Source organism: Corvus cornix, chromosome 13, assembly GCF_000738735.6.
Source record: "Corvus cornix cornix isolate S_Up_H32 chromosome 13, ASM73873v5, whole genome shotgun sequence".
Taxonomy (NCBI): domain Eukaryota; kingdom Metazoa; phylum Chordata; class Aves; order Passeriformes; family Corvidae; genus Corvus; species Corvus cornix.
In genome coordinates, this window is record NC_046343.1 from 8,327,327 (window position 1) to 8,346,345 (window position 19,019).

The window sequence follows — 19,019 nt, forward strand, 5'->3', positions numbered from 1 at the left end:
ACTGGAGTTAGACTAAGTTCAACCTAACTTCGAGTACATAGCAATTTGGTTTTGCATTTTCCATATTGCACAAAATTTAAACTGCTCCTGTGTTTATCAAGTAATTGCAACTAGAGATAATTATTGGTGGCTATATCTAGTCAGCAAAATCTGCCAAGTGTAGTTTTAAAATTATCTGTTCTGTTGTTCTACAGTTTTAAGAGCCGTTTGTCAGTTTAAACCAAAAGAATGTGAACATGTACTTGGAAGGAAAAAAAATGTGGCATTTTCCAGAATCAAGTTGGACAAGTTGATGAACTTGGTTATGGCATACAACACCTGCAGTAGCAGAACTCAATCCATTGCAGAACTTCCTTTCTAGTTCTTTATCTTCCTATTCTTCTTTAGGTAATTCCAGTCAAAGAGAAATGGAAGAAAGATCATTCTAATCTCACTGACAGCATTTCCTCTTTTAATCCTAACTATTACCTGTTTTAGGATTGGCTCTAAAGGAGTCGGTCAGATATCTACCTATCTGCCACCAACCAAGCACGGGGGTACAACATATAAAAGGCTGGGTTTACTTCTGCTCAAACAACGAAGAATGTGTTGAAGAATTATTTCAGTTCTACCATCTAGGCTGCCCGCTCAAACTATTTTCAACTGTAAAGAAAACTTCCTCGATGTGTATTTCAAAAGAAGAATGTTATGGCTGTACTAATGATCCTGAAGAGCCTGTTCCTCCCTCTGAAGTGAGTGGGGTGTGGGGCTAGATGCACCCGAGTGGTGTAAAACCCCTGTGGTCTCTTGTTTAAGGGTGAGCTGCCAGCAGCCCCGCAGGGCCCCAGGGACCATAGCCTCTCCCCAGTTTGTCCCCACTCCTGCCTGGAAGGGAAGCGCTATTCCCTCGGGTCCCTGGGTGAGCTCCTGCCCCGCTCCTGGCGCATGCAAGACCCGAGCCGCGCTCTGGGTGCCGCCGGGCTGCGCTCGGCGCTCCGGGCGGGCCAGTGCCCGCGTCCCTGCCTTGCCGCCGCCCCTCCCCTCGCGGCCCGGCCCCCGCGGGAGGCGGCCGCTCCCTCCCTTCCTCCTTTCCTCCCTCCCTTCCTTCCCCCTCGCTCCGCCGCCGGCCCGCTCCGGCCTCGCGGGCGGCTCCGCGGCCATGCGGGCGGCACAGCCGCGCTCCCGGCAGCAGACCCTGGCCCTGCGGCGGCAGCTCGTCGGGTGAGTGCTCTGGGCGGGCGCGGGGCCGGGGCCGCGCGGGCGCTGCCGCCTGACGTGGCCGGGAGCGGGGCCGAGCCCGCAGCCCCCGCCCGGCGGCAGCGCCATCGCGCCCGGGCTGAAACCGGGACAGCGCCGGAGCGCTGCGCCCGCACAGCCAGGTGCACTGCTGTAATTAACAGCAATTAGCTTTCTTAAGGAGGGGGATTACGAAACTGCACTATAAAACCCGTATGATACTGAGCGCGCCTGTTTAGCGTTTAAACTGCTTAGAAAGCGTTTTCTGTGAGCCCAGCAGAGGCACGGCTGGGGCTGGAGGCCGTGCTGGGCAAGGCGAGGTTCTGGCTCACCTACTGTTATAGCCCGTCTTTCAGAAAACTAATTACCCCAAAACCGTGATGGAATTAACAACAAACGTCTGCCCTCTCTGACAGAATGAGGGACAAGACTCAGTTCCAAACTTCCCATTACCGGTGGTGTTTCAACCAACCTAAAAAGCGCCTTCATTCTGTAGACCATCACCAAGAATGGCAGCACAACTCTTTTTAACTGTGGGAATATTTTCATGTAATATATATTCAAATCCAAGGCTACTTTTATGTGTTTTAAAAATAGAAAAGTTGAGCTGAAACTAAACGCTGAAACTAGAATTATGCCAGTTAAATACACCTGAAAAATACTACTCTGGGTATTAAATCTTTTTCTAACTGATTTGCCCTGCCACTGGTAACAAAGACCCAGCCTCTGCAAGCACTTTCTTAGCATCTTTTGAACAGTTAGGAGAGGCCAACAAAAACCCCCAACAGTTTTGCCAGCTCAAACAGAAAGCATCAAGATTCCTGTTGGGGAGTGATAATGAAGCACTTTCTCACTTCACCATTGTCCTTTGTCATCCATTTGACAATGGCTTTGTATTTATAGTCAAATTATTTACGTATATGCTATCTTTTACTAAATGAAGTATGGAAGTTTGGCATTGCCCTTCAGAATCAAATCTCTGCAACTCCAACTCAGGCAGGTGCGTTACCATTTTACTTGTTTGGTAATTCATTTAAAATGTGAAACAAAACAAATGCACTTAAATAAACCCAACCTTATAAAATCACTCAGCGTTTTAGCTAGTGAAGCCGTAAACAATCACCTGCATCAAACTATCTGGAAAATCAGGACCTTGGCAGGAATAGCAAGAACGTAACAGGAACAATAAAAAGAACACAGCACAAGGTAAGAGACACAAAGAACAAAAAGGGCAGATAGCACAGACAGTAAGGAACTGCAGTTAAGATGGGATGAAACTATAGAGGCAAGTCCTACTGCTGTGGTTAGATCCTAGAGTAGGATTTTTAGGTTTGGAGTGTGTTGTTTCCCCTGTAAATCTAAGAAAATTTGAGTACAAGGCCTTTGATTTAGGGGCCAAAAGCAGGATGACTGTGCCAGCAAACAGGAGAAATGTCTTTTACCAGTGGAATGAACTAAACTCATTAAGATTTATTTTGCTTTCTGATGCTTGTCATAGCTCTTCTTGCAAGCTGTTTTTTTCTAATGATCCACTGAAGATTGTGAAGGCAAAAGGCCAGTATATGTATGATGAGAATGGGAGACAGTACCTTGACTGTATAAACAATGTCGCTCATGGTAAGCCGAAGTCATGGTATTGAATGGTATTTGATGCTGTGTTTTTCTAAGCAGAACAAAGAACAATCAGTACTTTTACTACAGTTGCACTGTGCTGGGGGAGGGGTGTTTAATTGGAAAAGTGGAAGGAAAGTTTCTTGAGCCTGTAGTTTGGGGAATTACAGTTTGTTTGAATTTGTGTGTGTGTGTGAATGTGCTTTCCAGACTTGCTTCCTGTCCTGTCTTCCAAGAAATGTGTCTAAAACATACAGATTTTTTTCCACAGAAACTCAAGTAAAGCACCTCACTGTAAAACTAACAAATGACATTTTGTTGTTTTTGTAAAAGTTACTGTTACCACTGCTCAGTGGTGGTGCCTTAATTGTGTATGATTAAGTAATTGCTGCTTTCTTACAGGATTTGAAATCTCTCTAACCTAACCCCTTACCAGGGCTAGTAATTCTTTGATAGTAAAGCTTACATGCACCTTCCCAAACTCCTGAACTATGTAACTGCCTAAATCCAAGCATCAAATCAGACACTATTTATTTTAGCATATCAATTTCCAGTACTAACTACAAACCTTTAAATACAGTAGGAGGCAACTTCAAAGTTTCTGAGGAGCAAAAAAATGTTTTTACAAGGTGTACCACTATTAAGGCCCTACTGATAATATCTCTGTACTATTAGAGAAATAAAAGTGTTAAGCTGGCATGTGACTGAACACCATGGGTAATATAAAGAACTCTCAAACCATTCTCCACATTCTCTTGCAGTTGGGCACTGTCACCCTGATATAGTAAAGGCAGCCCATGAACAGAATCAATTGTTAAATACAAATTCTCGTTACCTTCATGACAACTTGGTTGATTATGCAGAAAGACTTTCAAAAACACTACCTGAGAAATTATGCACCTTCTATTTTTTGAATTCTGGGTAAGTTGGGTGCATTAGAATTGATACGGGGGCTTTACTCGATATACACAGACAAGTACACACTTGCTTATCAACAGCCAGTTTCAGTCTGGTGTAGATGTCTAATGATGACAAAAACATGGGTTTGGTTCTGCAAGCTCTCTACCTGGGAACTAAATGAGTGCTTTATTTAAGGGTTTTATTCTATTTGTAAGACCTTAGACTACTAAACAGTAATGTCAATATTTACTGTATTAGTTGTCTGATTTGTCTTCTGACTTGGGAATTATTCTCAAATGTACCAATGCATTGCTTCTGCTGGGGGCGGGGCATATTCCTAAGCAAGCTTCATCTGGAAGAAAAAAAAAGCCAGATTGTTTCTGCAGTAGTTCCTGTACTCTGGCTTTTTAAGATGGATTCTGTTCTGGTGAACAGTCCTTCCTAGTGAGTGCTGATTACTAAGGAATTTGTGCATAACATGCATTGAGTTGTCTGATCTCTGCAGAACAGTGCAAAGGAGGTTAGATTTCAAAACTGAGGACATCCACAATGAAGCAATTACTGAATTTTTCCATTGTAGATCTGAAGCCAACGACCTTGCCCTGAGATTGGCACGGCAGTACACAAAACATGAGGATGTTATCGTTTTAGACCAGTGAGTACATTGGCAATTTGGGGTACAAGGCTCTGTTTTGGCCCATAGAGCATTTCTGAAATCCTCCTGTAGTAGAAAGACTGTAACCAGGAAGCTGAGGGAAGTAATTTTTCCTTCTGTTCAGTATTTGCCAGCCCAGCCCTGAGAGCTGTGGTTGGGCTCTCCAGCACATGACAGCTGTTGACACACTGGAAGGAGGCCAGCAGTGGCCTGCCACAATAGGAAGGGAGCCACAGCAGTGAGAGATACTAGGTTTGTTCAGCTGCAAGAGACAGCCAGGCAGATCTCACTGCAACTACAACTATCTCATGGGAAGGAGCAAAAAGGATGGGAGCCAGGTGTGAAGATGCATGGTGACAGGAAAAAAGACCTCAGATCTAAGTTCAAACCTGAGCAATTTTGATGAGACATAGAAAAAAAGATCTTTTGCCATGATGGGGGGTCAAATACTAGAATAGGATGCCTACAGTCACTGGAAACTCCACTGTTGGAGGATATTCAGAAATAGGCCCTTCCAGTTGTTCTGCAATCTTGTGATACTGCTCAGGTGTTCCCTGCTGTGATTCCAGTCACTGGTGCAGGCAAACCAGTGACAAGTCCTGTCCCTCTGCATCCCTTATATTCAGATACAGCAAAAAAATCCAAATAGTACTAAGCTTATTGACAGAAAAGAAATTGTAGAGTTGTTCTCAGCTTAAGTTACTGAATTTCCTACCAAGTGATAGCAGTTGGCTACTCTTTACTATTTGGAATGCTAATACTGAAGAACTCTTGATACTGAGAAAATTACTATTTAGTTCTGCCAATTGTTTTTTAAGTGCTTACCATGGACATCTGACATCTTTGATTGACATAAGCCCATATAAATTCAGAAATCTAGAAGGACAAAAGGAATGGGTCCATGTGGTATGTACTTCAGCCTATACCTATCAATTACTTGTCAACTGAATTGTTTTTATGATATATTGAATATAGGATACTGTTCCTTTGTGTAGGCTCCTGTTCCAGACACATATAGAGGACTTTATAGAGAAGACCATGAAGATTCAGTAACAGCCTATGCTGATGAAGTAAAAAATATTATTGAGCATGCACATAAGAGAGGCAGAAAGGTAAAATGTTATTTCCTTAACTGTTTGTCTTGTCTTAGAAATGAATGTGCCTGTCAGTGCAATTCAGAGTTACTAAGCTACATGGTATGGACTTGTCAAAAAGAAAAGATCACATTAATAATGCAAAAACCATCTAAGGACAAAGAGCTTGCTGCACAACTTCCTGTGTTGTATTCAAACATCATATGCTGTGTTTCAGATTGCTGCATTTTTTGCTGAATCTCTACCAAGTGTGGGTGGTCAAATCATTCCCCCAGCAGGCTATTTTCAGAAGGTTGCAGAGTAAGTGGTCATTCATTATCTTAACTTTTTAAACTTAACATATTTAGTAAATAGATAATTTCTCTGCCTGCTGTAGCATAGAGCTTGACAGGCAGGAAATTACCCAAGCCTTCATGTTAGAATGTGAACTTTGTGTATGGCAAAGACCTGCCTATAAACACATGGTATAGAATATAGGCCTGTACACACTTGTTTCCTCAGAGTTTGCAAAGTAACACTTTCTGCATGTTCTTAAATGGTAAATGCTATGTTCTCTTTCCTTTTAAGAGACAATCAAATCTGTTATGTTACAGGCATGTGCACAAGGCAGGAGGTGTATTTATTGCTGATGAAATTCAAGTTGGCTTTGGCAGAGTTGGCAAGCACTTCTGGGCATTCCAGCTTCAGGGAGAAGATTTTATACCCGATATTGTCACTATGGGGAAACCAATAGGAAATGGGCACCCGCTTGCTTGTGTAGCAACAACAAAAGAAATTGCAGAAGCATTTTCAGCCACTGGAGTAGAGTATTTTAATACAGTAAGTAAACAGTTGCCCACTTCTGTAAAAGAGTCTAAGGATTAAAATTAGATCATCATGCAGTGTTTTTATTAATATTTACCACAGTACCTAAAAAGTAACTGTGTTACTGTACTATTTCTATCTATGTTTCTAAGCTGTGACTCTCTCTGTATAGACTCCATCTGATAAAAGTGATAATATGCTCCTTGTATCACTGAGGCTACACTTTCAGTGACATGACTCCATCTTTCTTCCCTTTCCATGGCTCTTTGTGTTCCTATCCTGGGCTCAGTTTGGTGGAAACCCTGTTTCATGTGCCATTGGATTAGCTGTGTTAGATGTGATTGAGAAAGAACACCTTCAGGCTCATGCCACAGAGGTAGGCAACTTCTTGATGAAGACACTCAAGGAGCAGCAAATCAAGCATCCCATCATTGGTGATGTCAGGTATCAGTGCCTTACTTACATTTTTAGCTACTTTGTTTGGTTCAGTCAGTCCAACAACTCAGTCCAACAGATTTTGTTTTGAGAAATAAATTAAATTTTGCATTTTCAGCAAATATAAACAGCCTCCTGTACACTGAAGTGAAATAAACTTGATCTTATCAGAAGTCCCACATACTTTTCCACTCTGGGCTAGTACTGTTCTGTCAATTTATTAGCTGCTAAAGGAATTCACTTTCCTGTTGAACTTGAATTTCAAGTGCACAAGGTACAGAAGTGATGAGCTAGATAGAAAACATGCTTAAGATCCTGTCCTGTGCTGCTAGTGTGAGCAGACAGAAGTCTGTATTACTTACATTTCTTCAGAACAGCAAAACCTTTTCTAACAGTAGCCAAAAAACATCAGGTAATTCTCATGTAGTAAAGGTCTTGTCTTAAAAAAACCTCAGTTTAGTTTATGTGTAGTTCCTTCCTCTGACACTGACTGACTATTTTTATTTCTTTTACAGAGGTTGTGGCTTATTCATTGGAGTGGACTTAATCAAAGACCAAGCAGAAAGGACTCCAGCCACAGCAGAAGCAGAGGATTTAATAACAAGGTACATGGAACAATCATGGAGTTCCTCAATGAGGGAAGCAAGCACACAATTACAGACTACCCTTGCCACTCAGGAGCTGCTAAAATACAACCAACTGGCCAAGACAGAAACCAGTCAGTGTAGAAAGGCACTGTGTGACAGCCTGCAGGCTGGTGCTTGGAAGTTTTTCTCAACTACATGCAGAAGTAAACATAGTTCTTTGTTATTGCTCTTTCCAGACTTAAGGAAAAATATATTCTACTGAGTACAGATGGGCCAGGAAGAAATGTGCTGAAATTCAAGCCCCCAATGTGCTTCAATATGGAGGATGCAAAATTTGTTGTGGAGACAATTGACAAAATACTAACAGGTAAAAAATGATCAAAACCCTCAAAAATAGAGGTTTTTGAACTGCCTCAAAGACAATGCTGCACTACTGAGCCTGTTTTTCAGAAGTGCTAAAATGGAGCCAAGATTGTAGATGCTGAGCACATAACCTTTGCCTCTAAATTATTCTGTGCTGAAGTTGTCTAACAAAACTACTTCCTCTACAGATGCATGATGTGCCTTTTAAAATAGCTTTGCTCTGGCAGAGGTTTGAGTGTTCAGCTTATCTGAACAAGCAGAACTTGTAAAAGCTGTACACCTGTTCCTGAAAACCATGATCTATGTGCTTTTACCACTTAGCTTGTTATACAACTTCTACACACTTAGCATTAAGAAAGTTAAGTGTACAAAAGGTCACAATGACTTTACTAAGTTGCTTATTCTCTTTACAGATATGGAAAAAGAATGTCTGAACCAAGAGAAAACATCCGTTTGTTCTACCTGAGCAGGTATTTACCTATAGTCACCCAGTACTATTTAAAAGCCAAGATTCCTAAACATAACTTCGCAAGCACTGTCAGACTAAAGCTTCCTCAGAGATGCTTTTACTCAAAGTCTGCAGGAATTTCTGGGAATCTCCAAGCACAGATCATACTTGTGTACACCTGGCATTCACAACTACCTTTTGCCATTCTGACACTCCCAGCAACACTGTGTGCATCACTTGTTTGTGAGGGCTAACATGTCCCAGATATGACTGCCTCTAGAGCATGCAAATGACTGCACATCCACACAAACACACAGCTTTTCTGCTTGCTGCTCAGTGCCTTAAGGCTCCAGCCAGAAGCTGGTCCAGCTGCACAACCACTTCTCAGCACATCTCCCCCATAAGTGTCATTTCAGGTTCACAACTGGTATCTTATCCTTCAGGATCAGTTTATCCCTAGACTGAAAAGTTTGTGGGTATCAGAGTAAGACTGGTCCTGTTAAGTCTTCAAAGCCTTGTTATGTCTTCATCTGTTGAGGTCCCTCAGTAGGTTGCCAAGAGAACATATAGCTGCAACTGAGTTTGCTGCACACTCATGAGCACAGTGTACACTTACAGTTAACACCTTGATAACAACACCCTTTGGTACACTTCATACTTCTTCAGACTACTCTGACTAAAAGATAACCACGTGTTTAGTAGAACTCTGGACAGCTGGGCAGGAATGCACCTAATGTGATCATTGTGAGCAGTGTAATCACTGGTGGCCTCAACCACCACGAGATTCACAGTGCTACATCCCTGAGCTAAGGAGAAATGTGTTTTAGTTCAGTGTAATATTAGTATAGCAGCCACAAGAAAAAGGTGTTAATATTTTATTTAGCAAGTTAATGGAAAGACATACAGCTGTTTATACTACTTACTCTTAGGAACAGAAAGATTACTTAACAGTGCCAGTGCAAATTAGAGGCCTAATGACTTAATGTGCTTGTCTGTAAACTAAACTAAGCAAGAAAAACGCCTTTATTTTCTACAGGAAACCAAGAATGCAAAAAGCCTCTTACTAAGTACAGTACTAGTAAGACACTTACATATAATGTAAGCGAAAATGAGGCAGTGATTTCTTTTAATGATACTTTTACAAAAAAACCGTAACATTATTTTCTTTCCATAGGTTTCAAACAATGATCAAGATCTACTACTAAGAAACAGAACTCTACTATAATAATGCACATTTAATCTTCATCCTAGCATGTCTTAGACCAGATAAGTCACATTTGATTTTTTTGTTTTCATTTATCTTGTTTTTAGTAAAAGCTTTAGGAGAAATAAATTTTACAAGAGCTTGTCTCAACTCTGGCAGTGTGGAATTGGCTTTTATTTAAAACACCATATCTAAAACTGATTATAAAGGAGGATCTTTCTAGTAGCCACTACAAAATACATTTTCTAAATGTATGCACTTTCAGGTTACAACTTTTTCAAATTAAGATGGGCCAATGGGTGTTCTGATTTTTTTAAGTCTTCAGCTGCCTATGCAAACACCATTGCAGGTGCCAGTACACCCAGTCCTTCCCACACTCTTCTGACCAGTTTCAGCAGCCAGTGTCAGAACAAGGTCCCTAAGTAGCACTATATTCAACAAACACTCTCAGCCACCAGGTTAAGTCAAAAACTTCACTTCCAAATTCCTAACATCAAACTCATGAGGGACAGACAGCTGAGGGCTATGGCTCCCAAATCACTTCTTACAAACACAGTCTGTCCTCAAAAAATATCCAAGTAGGATTAGGAAATTAAGAGTAGACTACAGCCATAAGCAACAACCTTGTATACAAGCCTTTACTTTCACCAGGCAGGTCTTTGTATCACAAACTTTTCATGCAAAGAAGAAAGGGAAAAGCCAGCTCTGCATTTAAATACCAGTATCCTCAGTTTCTGCCTAAGGCCACATCACCTGTCAAGGAAGCATTACCTGAGCACCTACTTACAAAAATCACCACAATAACACCAGCTGACAAACTCTTGCTAGGACACTACTAGCGAGAAGGACTGCAGCACAATGGTCCTGGTACCATGCAATTTTCCAACTGGAGGGCCAAGTGTTTGCTAGAAAAATATTCTGCTACCCCTTATTTCACAGAAAAAACAGTGCAAGTATGTAATAAAGTATTTAAATTTTAAATCTTGAGACAGTAATCCTTTTAAATACTGTACTTACTTGTTTCAGTGATCTGCTATTTTTTTATTTGCAAGTAAGTTGGGCTGCAGGTTACACAGTCCAGCTGTAAAGTTGTCAACTCTTAAGATTTAAAATCTTGACTTTTTTTAATACTCAGAATTTCCACTTAACACCGAAGAGTCTTACAGACTTGTAAATTTACAAGCAAGATTTTCTTTTCAAGGACAGCCAGCAGGGAGCAGCAGATTATAGTCCATGCAGAAATAGCTGCATCCCTTGTTAAAAAACTGAAAAGGTCACTAGTAACTTGTTTGTTTCTTGTCTTAGTTACTTGGTTTGATTCCACTTCTGGGTGTTACTTGTTCAAAAAAACTTGTTACAAGGAAAAAAAAATTGTCATATTTTAGCTTTAATAGGAGACTGAAAATCGAATTGATCAGTGCAACAAAGATTAGAAATTTACTTTGTGCAGTAGAGCTTGCTACTTATATTCTGCAACAAGACAGGCAAATCACATGACAGTTATTGCCTTAAAATAGCAGTAAACTAACAGTGAAGTCAAAAAAAGGAGAGTATTTCTAGCTGGTCACTTATCTCTAGAGAAAGAGATGTTTTTTCCACCCACAACTGCAGTGGAAGTTTTTAGCCTTTTCTGTTATACAAAAAGGCTGCAAAAATTCAGACTTTGCATTGGTAATTTAATGTTTGTCCAACCTGCCTTTCAAGGCAAGTATATACATCCTATTAACAACTTGCAGACAAGTCTCAGACTCAAGACAGTGAAATATGAAGGAAGTGCAGCCAGCTTCTTGCATACCTCTTGGCTCCCTCCTGCAATGCTGTCTAGACTCCCAAGCACTACCTAAAACCTACAGCTCTGACTCCTCCTAGCAGAGCCCAATGCAGATACCAATACAGTTACTCTGAGCCTCTGTGCTTGCCTAGAGCATGAGCCACCACCTCACCAGCACAGCCCCACCACAGCTGGGGCTTCTCACCTGAGCTCTCCTCCACAACCTCCAGGCAGAAGTGACAGCAGCTTTTAGCTGCCACTTAACTGCAAGTGAGCACAACTACCACCACAGCCTTCTAGTTTTAAGATTAAAAACGTTTAAGCACAACTCTTCATCTATCAAGGTACTGCCATGAACTAAGTTCTGGGAACAGGATACTGGTGTTTTACTAACACGAGCTGAAGAATGGCACAAGACACTAGATTACGCCTTTTTTATTTCAAAAGCTAGGATAGCTTCAATATCCATGTCATGGTGAATCAGAACACATGTAAAATACCTTACAATACATTAGATTCCAAAAAGGTACCAAAAAGTACAGTAAAATTAACACTTCCATTACAGGAAATGTATGACACAAAAACAATACAAAATAAAAAGGTGGAAAGTGACACTGGTTCCCTAAGATGCATCTCATTCTGTACAACTGGAGTAATGCAGAGTCCATAGTTAACTCCAAGAGGCAGTCCCTAGATGCAGAGCTGCAGCTTTAAGCAGACCCTCAAAATCAGTTTCAGTTTAACCTATTAATAAAATCATTAATTAATATCTTCAGCAATGCTGAAATTTACACACCACACTGTCTAGACAACTAGTTATCGGTAAGTATTAAACATGTAAAACATTTTCAGGGAGCTCTTCCAAGTAAGATGCACATTTAACAGGCCATAGAAATTTATTGTAAAGTTAAATTTGGTACAGAACTGAAGTATCCATCTACAGCATTGTATACAAAACCTATGCAGTCATTTTCCAAAAGAGACCATGCCACTGCATACCTGAATAAGTTTGATCAATATGGCTTGTAGTTATTCTGATGACCACCACGTCTTGGTGTCTTCCCATAATTTGCACTGCCTTGACCTATGAACAAGAGAACAAATGCATTAAACTGCTAATTAGTTATGCTTGCTTATACCCAATACAGTTCTCTTTACTTACTGTAATCATAGCCTGGTCCATATCCATAATACCCATATCCTGAATAATCATAGCCTCCATAGCCACCATAACCTTGCTGATAGCCGTATCCTTGATTCCCATAACCCTGGTTCCAGTAATTGCCATAACCTTGATTCCAATTTTGACTTTGAGCTATAGAAGGGAAAACCATCCACAAAATCCCATTTTAGTACACACAACTTATTTAGAATGTGTCCATACTAAAGTAGTGTGTGTGGTACTTACCACCGCCTCTTCCACCTCTGCCTCTTCCTCCATAGCTACCTCTTCCTCCGCCACTACTGAACTGTTGCTGCTGGTACACTTCTTTTGGCTGTGCTACCTTAATCTCACACTGCAAATAAAAAACCAGGAAGAGTATGTAAAGTGTTTCAGAGCAGCATTTCCCAGCCTGAGCACCTGGAGAAGCCAAAGGCTCCTCTGGAGGCAAAGGAGGTGTACACACTGTGCTCCTCTCAGGTAAGCAGCACTACTGCATAACCAGGGGCATCTGATTTATTGTGTCAACTGGGCAAAGGTAAGTCACTGTCAGCCTTTCCAAGAGGCCACTGCTTTCAGGGCATTTTATTCGCCTATTCCCTACCAGCAGTTTACCCATGGAAGAGGTGCTGAGGCCACCTCTCCACAAGGCTGCCCTCTCACCTGGCACAACCTCCAGAACAAGGCTGTTGCTATCAGTGCTATGACCTGCACTGAACGAACAAGGTTCTGAGAAATGCACCAGAACCCAGCAGCCGTTGTATACACCCTGCACACTGTGTATGTGGCTGGACTGTACCATACCTCTACCAACCCCTGAAATCATCATTTATCAAATACCAACAGGTAAAGCCAACCAAAACTGACATTTCCAAGACAGGTTCCCAGGCTGCAGTTCAAGCTGTCAGCCAACCACCTGGTTCCTGGATCTGTGCACAGTCCAGGAGTAAAGCTACTGCTGCTGCAAAAGGAACAACAGCACCTGAGCAAGTCTGGCTTGGAGTTCTTCACCACAGGACCTTTAAGGTAATCTGCTTTTTATTCTCTATGGCTATAACATAAAAATAAATCATAGGTATGAAATACAGAAATTTCTCAGCTCTCTTGGCATGTAAGCATTCATCTCTCCTGAAAACAAACGTCACTGCTAACCAGTGACTTTCCCAGTGCATTAGGTTTGCCAAAATTTGTGCTGTCCTGTATCAAGACCAGTCTTAAAGCAAATGCAGTCTAAGTCAGTGTCAGACAGTATGACCCAGTGTAATAGGGCTCTGACGTTATGTGGACAGTCAGCACTGGCCTCAGAGCAAGGGAGCAGGGACACCTTGAGCCAGTACACATCATTTGCCTCCAGTCCTCTCCTCATTTGTTGATACATGAGCCTCTCTCCATTAGCTATTCCCTCAGATGAGCAGTCAGCTGGTCAGAGCACCTCACACCACTTACAGCAGTTCCCATAACCAGGTGACCAGACACAAGCTGCCCCAAGCATACATTCACTCTCTGGATCCTTGTACTACATTTAGGGGACAAGGTTTTGGCAGCAGGGGGGCTGCAGGAAGGGGCTTTAGAGAAGAAAGCAGAAGCTGCCCCCCAGCAGACAGAGCCAGTTTCAGCCAGATGCTTACAGAGTTAAGCATCTGCAAGGCTTTCATTTATGCAAGTGGTCTATGCTGAAAATAGGCATCTACCTGTTGGAATGGCTTACACTGCTACACTGATACATAAGCCAATTTCTCCACATATATTTAATGAATGCAATTAGATACTTTACATACAAAAAGCCTTAAACCCAGCAGTTAAAGCCACAAATACTGCCAAAGAGCCTCTGTGACTGAACTTGCAGCAAAACACCACTATGGTAAACTTCAAGCTGTCCTTATTGTAAATTTGGTACTTTGACCCAAGAGGTCTACAAAAACCTTTCCAGGTTATATGCTTGGATAAAGAGTTACAAGTCAGTGTTTCTACCTTGCTTCCACTGACGTTATGGAATTTCTTCTCCAAAACCTTCTTCACTGGATCCTCTTCCTTGAAAGTGATGAACACAAACCCCCTCCTTTTGTTGGTCTTTGGATCCATTGGCAGTTCAATTGCTTCAATCTGAAGACATGAAATACTATTTTCAGACTCACGTTTTAGAGATGAACAGTTAAATGCACAGAAACTGGTACAACAAAACTTAAGTTTTCTTTCTAAGCATATAATGCAACACCAAAGTTGCAAGCCCTTCTGTGCCAACACTGGCTTTCAGATCAGAGATTTCCATTTTACAACTCTTCAAACTGATTTTAACATGAGTTAAAATGCTTTGAGTTAAAGGGTATCTAACTAGCAATGGAAGCACCTAGTGCAGTAAGTGCCACCTTTGCTCTGAAGATGGGAAATTTCTGCATGTTACAGAAGGCTTGATACATCTGAAGTTAACTTACTTTGAAACTTGCATATCATTAATAAACTAAACAGCAACTTTCAGAGTTTACTAAGATACCATTACACACCTCTCCAAACTCTCCAAAGTATTCCCTGATTTTCTCTTCTGTGGCTTCTGGGTTTAGTCCACCAACAAATATTTTCTTCACTGGATCCTTTTTCATTGCCATGGCCTTCTTGGGATCAATTAGTCGTCCATCTAGTCTGTGTTCTTTCTGTTCCAGAACCTAAAAGATAGTTTGGTATGATTAACTCAAGCTGAAAAGTTTTCCCTAGAAGTTAAGGATCTAAAATATGAAGCTTAAATTCACCTTTTCAACACTCCCAGGCTCTTTGAAGAGAATAAATCCAAAGCCTCTGGATCTTCCTGTGTTAGGGTCCATCTTTATCGTACAGTCAGTTACTTCACCAAATTTGGTGAAGTAATCTTTTAAGTCTTTTTTGCTTGTATCCCAACTGAGGCCACCAACAAACATCTTCCTGAAATTTCAAGGAGAGAAGAGCTATTCAGATTCAGGAAGCACTGCAGAAAAGCACATGCAGTAAGATGCTCAGTGGTACACACCTCAGCAGCATTGTCAGAACAGGACCAACTGTTCCGAGTGCAACACCTGCACCTTGTCAAAAGCTGCTGATACTACAGGAGTGCACAAGGGTGGGCTTCTCCCCCTTCTTTTTGAGGCAATGCCACAATGCACTCTGACATTTATTAGATTATATAAGAAATAGTAAGAATAGCCTGAGATATTCCTTGCCAGTAACTTACATTCTTACAAAAGCGTTCTATAATTTGCAAGAAAGCAGAATTGATTTATCAAGTACTGCCAACTCTTGCAAAGAAACTAGGACCATTCCTACTGCTCTGAAAGCATTCAGCAAAGAATATGGCATCAAAAGCAAAGTATTTGAGCTCTCTTAGGTTTTGGTTAAATGGCTGTAAAAATTTTAGTCCAGGTATCTGTGACCTCCAGTAACAGTCACATACAAAAGATGGGACTTTGGACCTGCCTTAACTACTATGTTGTGCACTTCTTCCTGCTTAGTTACTGACTCTAGTTCTATCTTCATCAGTACTACAGGAGTCTCTCCATTCTTAGTATTTAATTCTAAGTAGGCAGATACAGTTCCTCCCTGCCCACTTTCCCATACAAAATACCCTCTGAAGGAGGATATCTATCTTAAAGAACTAAATTCGAGGCACAATACAGAAGTGAAACTAACAAACAAAACATTGATATCAGGCAATAAGGCATTTTTCAAATGCTTCACTTCAAATGAAAACATTAATAACATGGCTGCATTTTCTATTTTCAGAGTTTCCAAGGTAACAAACTAAGCTTTTAAAAGCATTCGAGCCTTTTTATCTAACTATAGACTGAAACAGTTTAAGTTGTCATTACTCTGTATGGAGGCAACCTAGATTGGCACTACAAGCTAACAGCACTTCAGAAACTAAACTATGCTGAAATAAAACTGGCTTTTGGTGTTTATATGTAACTTTGATTTACAAGAATCGGCATCTATTTCTGTATAAAAGGCAGTAGGGGAGGGAACCTTATGGGGTTTTTGCCCTTTTTTCCTCAACTGGGTGAAACCATACCCTGTATCAGCTGAACTCAAGTTTTTTCAGCAGACCAAGCTGTGCACTCTGGATGAGTGCAGCAGGAAGCACAGGGTCCAAGTAAAGTGTGTGCTTCCTGCAGCCATTACATCAGAGCCTTAGAGGAACAGCCTTACGAAGTTTACTAAGTCTTTCAATACCAGGTAGAAGAAAGGGGCTTGGGGGATTCCTTCCCATCCCAACAGCTGACTATGGCTGCTATAACCTGTACAGACTGACAGTGGCTTTCTACAGCACACCCTGTCATCACTGACCACACTTACAGAATTAACAAGAGATTGGGGGGATGACAGGAATTTGTCTGGAGGCAGCTTTGGCTGCTTTATGGCATCAGGTTGGTGTTGTAGCATTGCCACATGCTAAACTCACCCCTTACCACAGCAGTATGTGTTACACTTCGCAATTTGCAGTGCTTTGTTTTGTAACTGGAAAAACTGATACCTAATTTAAACACCACAATACAGAGCCTTTGAAACTATGACAAAAATCCTGGTATTTGGCTTTGCCTTCAGAGGCCACATAAACTGGACAACTGCACCCTTAACATGCAGTCATTTTTCCCCTCCTGAGTGTATTAGTGCAGCTAAATGGAAGCTTATTTCAGCTCTTAACAAAACCCTCTAAAATCAGTGCTTTGGAAAGCTCTCATTTTAGGACAGTGCTACATTTTTCACATGGTTCAATCGCTCTGAATAACTGCTTTTGTCAAAAGTTTCATTTCATATCGATTTGGGGCTGAAGCTTGTCATCTCCTGTTCATGGAAGAAAAATACTATCACCCCTTTTTCAGTACAGAATACTAGAAACAGTAAAGAAAAATTCGTACATAGCTAAAAGGCCTGGTTCTCAATCCTTCTAGTGTCTGCAAAAGGTACATCCGGTCCCAGCTTGCGGGAAGCTTGTACAAGTGTTATTCATTCCTTTATCGTCAAAATCTATTACACTGGCTTCAGCTCTGTGTAACCAGAGGGATCTGACCCTCTGGTTCAGGGCTCAACGATAACAAAGGGAGTTCCAATTAAATACCTGGGGTAGCCTGAGTAACAAAGACCTGCTTGAGAAATAGGTAAGTAATGTCCATGTCAAGTACATGTATTTACGAACAGGCCAACTATGATAGAAAAGAAATTTCTCTTGTGTAGACTACCAAAACACAGCGAAACTACTCTTGACTCCCCCAGAAATCCCCTGCAAGACATAAGGCATTTTCTGACAATGCTGCAAAGCTGCACACCAAATTCGCTCTTACCGATTTAAACACACCGCGCATCGTCTCAATCGTGCTGATTTTTCCATTTACTTCCCTTAAAAAAACTTAGCTTACCCCCACTGCCTTCCAAGGCCAGGATTATTTATGTGCTTTACACAAAACACATTCACATCTACATCGACGCCGGTGGCGATAGGCCATGCGATCCCCACAAAGTTCCAACCAGCCCCCCTCCCCCAACAGAAAGCAACTCCCTCCATCCGCCCCTTTCGCTAAAGAGAGAAAGGATCAAGAAAACGCGGGAGAGGTAAATGCCCTTCCATTTTACAGCGTGAGACGGCAACAGCCCCGCTCGGCGCCCCTCCCCCAGCCGCCACATGGCGCCAACAAAAGGCAGCGCCAGAACAAAGGAAGCGCTGGTGCTGCAGGGCCCCGGCTCGGCGGGCCGCTCCCGCCGCCCTCCCCGGCGGGCCGAGCGGGGCCGGGGGCGCTGCCGCCGCCGCAGGGCCGCGCCGGGCCCGGCGCTCCGCACATGGCGCCCGCGCTTACCCCGCGTCCTCCTCGTTCTTGCTGGCGTTGATCTGGTCGCCCTCGGCCCCATTCTGGCTGGCGGCCGTGCCCGCTGTTCCCGCCGCTGGGCCGGCTCCAGCCGCCGCCGCCGCTCCCGCCGCTCCTGCAGCTCCCGCCGCCGCCGCCGGAGCCCCTCCGGTCTCGGCCTGCTGCTCCCCGGCGCTCTCGGCCGCTTCGTGCCCGTTCTGGGTGGCGCCAGCCGCCAGCTGCTGCTCCGCTTCCGACATGGTGCCCCGTCCGCAGAGGGAGAGGGACGAAAGGCGCCTGCGAGAGACGAGCGCGGGTCAGCGCGGCGGCTCCTCCCCAGCCGGGCCGGTCTGATCCGGTCCGCTCACACCCCTCCCCCTTCCCGCCGCCGCCATCCCGCTCGTACTCACTTTAAAATCCGCTCCCGATAAAACCCGGGCCGACCGAAGTCTAATTAAAACCGCCCCGGCACTGGTGCTGGAGCCGATCCCGCTCCCCGCGGCTGCTCCGCACCGGCCCCGCCGCCACCGCCGCCTCCCCCTCAGACACGTACTCAGGCCCGCGCCCGCGACGCGTGGCCGCCTTTATACCGCCGGAGCCTGCGCCACACCGCAACAAGGGGCGCCCCGGTTGGTCACCGCGCCCTGTCACTCAGGGGGTTCTGCTCTCACTACTGGCTGTCCTGCCGGGGTGGGCGGGGTCGTGCTGGGAGAGGCGGGTGAGGCGGGGCCGGGAGTCGCTGGTGGGGTCGGAACAGCCCCGGGCGGGATCGGGATCGGGATCGGGATCGGGATCGGGATCGGGATCGGGATCGGGATCGGGATCGGGATCGGGATCGGGACTGTGGCTGCGGCTGCGGCTGCGGCTGCGCTCCCAGCACGGTCCCTGGTTCGGCCACGGCGGACCAGAGCTCACGGGTTCGGCACGGGAACGTCCGGCTGCGGCTGGAGCGCTGTATTTACTTAAGAG

General features: G+C 43.4%; 2 protein-coding genes and 1 long non-coding RNA gene across 7 annotated transcripts in view; 2 read left to right on the forward strand and 1 right to left on the reverse strand.

Annotated features, from left to right (window-relative positions):
• The window catches only part of LOC104689598 (5-phosphohydroxy-L-lysine phospho-lyase), an 11,223-nt gene extending 1,752 nt beyond the window's left edge, over window positions 1-9,471 (forward strand). The window contains exons 2-14 of one of the 2 annotated variants that reach the window (XM_019286031.3): window positions 478-731; window positions 2,714-2,832; window positions 3,588-3,747; window positions 4,307-4,381; window positions 5,200-5,287; window positions 5,377-5,493; window positions 5,693-5,775; window positions 6,069-6,294; window positions 6,569-6,723; window positions 7,230-7,319; window positions 7,538-7,668; window positions 8,078-8,134; window positions 9,287-9,469. In XM_019286031.3, coding sequence (XP_019141576.1) covers window positions 688-731; window positions 2,714-2,832; window positions 3,588-3,747; window positions 4,307-4,381; window positions 5,200-5,287; window positions 5,377-5,493; window positions 5,693-5,775; window positions 6,069-6,294; window positions 6,569-6,723; window positions 7,230-7,319; window positions 7,538-7,668; window positions 8,078-8,130 — 1,341 coding nt within the window. In that variant the 5' untranslated portion in view covers window positions 478-687 and the 3' untranslated portion in view covers window positions 8,131-8,134; window positions 9,287-9,469. Of the gene's footprint in view, window positions 1-477; window positions 732-1,079; window positions 1,201-2,713; window positions 2,833-3,587; window positions 3,748-4,306; window positions 4,382-5,199; window positions 5,288-5,376; window positions 5,494-5,692; window positions 5,776-6,068; window positions 6,295-6,568; window positions 6,724-7,229; window positions 7,320-7,537; window positions 7,669-8,077; window positions 8,135-9,286 lie in introns of those variants that run through there. The other variant, XM_039559522.1, reaches the window with a different exon arrangement.
• HNRNPAB (heterogeneous nuclear ribonucleoprotein A/B) overlaps window positions 1-18,604 on the reverse strand; it is a 29,003-nt gene extending 10,399 nt beyond the window's left edge. The window contains exons 1-9 of one of the 4 annotated variants that reach the window (XM_039559527.1): window positions 18,461-18,604; window positions 18,063-18,347; window positions 14,994-15,162; window positions 14,751-14,909; window positions 14,221-14,352; window positions 12,496-12,604; window positions 12,250-12,402; window positions 12,087-12,171; window positions 11,507-11,831 (exon numbers count right to left, since the gene is read on the reverse strand). In XM_039559527.1, coding sequence (XP_039415461.1) covers window positions 12,101-12,171; window positions 12,250-12,402; window positions 12,496-12,604; window positions 14,221-14,352; window positions 14,751-14,909; window positions 14,994-15,162; window positions 18,063-18,310 — 1,041 coding nt within the window. In that variant the 5' untranslated portion in view covers window positions 18,311-18,347; window positions 18,461-18,604 and the 3' untranslated portion in view covers window positions 11,507-11,831; window positions 12,087-12,100. Of the gene's footprint in view, window positions 1-11,506; window positions 11,832-12,086; window positions 12,172-12,249; window positions 12,403-12,495; window positions 12,605-14,220; window positions 14,353-14,750; window positions 14,910-14,993; window positions 15,163-18,062; window positions 18,348-18,460 lie in introns of those variants that run through there. The other 3 variants (XM_039559526.1, XM_039559529.1, XM_039559528.1) reach the window with 3 other exon arrangements.
• On the forward strand, window positions 12,604-14,724 carry LOC120410721. Its single transcript, XR_005603043.1, has 2 exons — window positions 12,604-12,729; window positions 13,096-14,724. It is a non-coding gene; the product is annotated as an uncharacterized LOC120410721 (long non-coding RNA).
• Window positions 18,605-19,019: the final 415 nt, after the last annotated feature.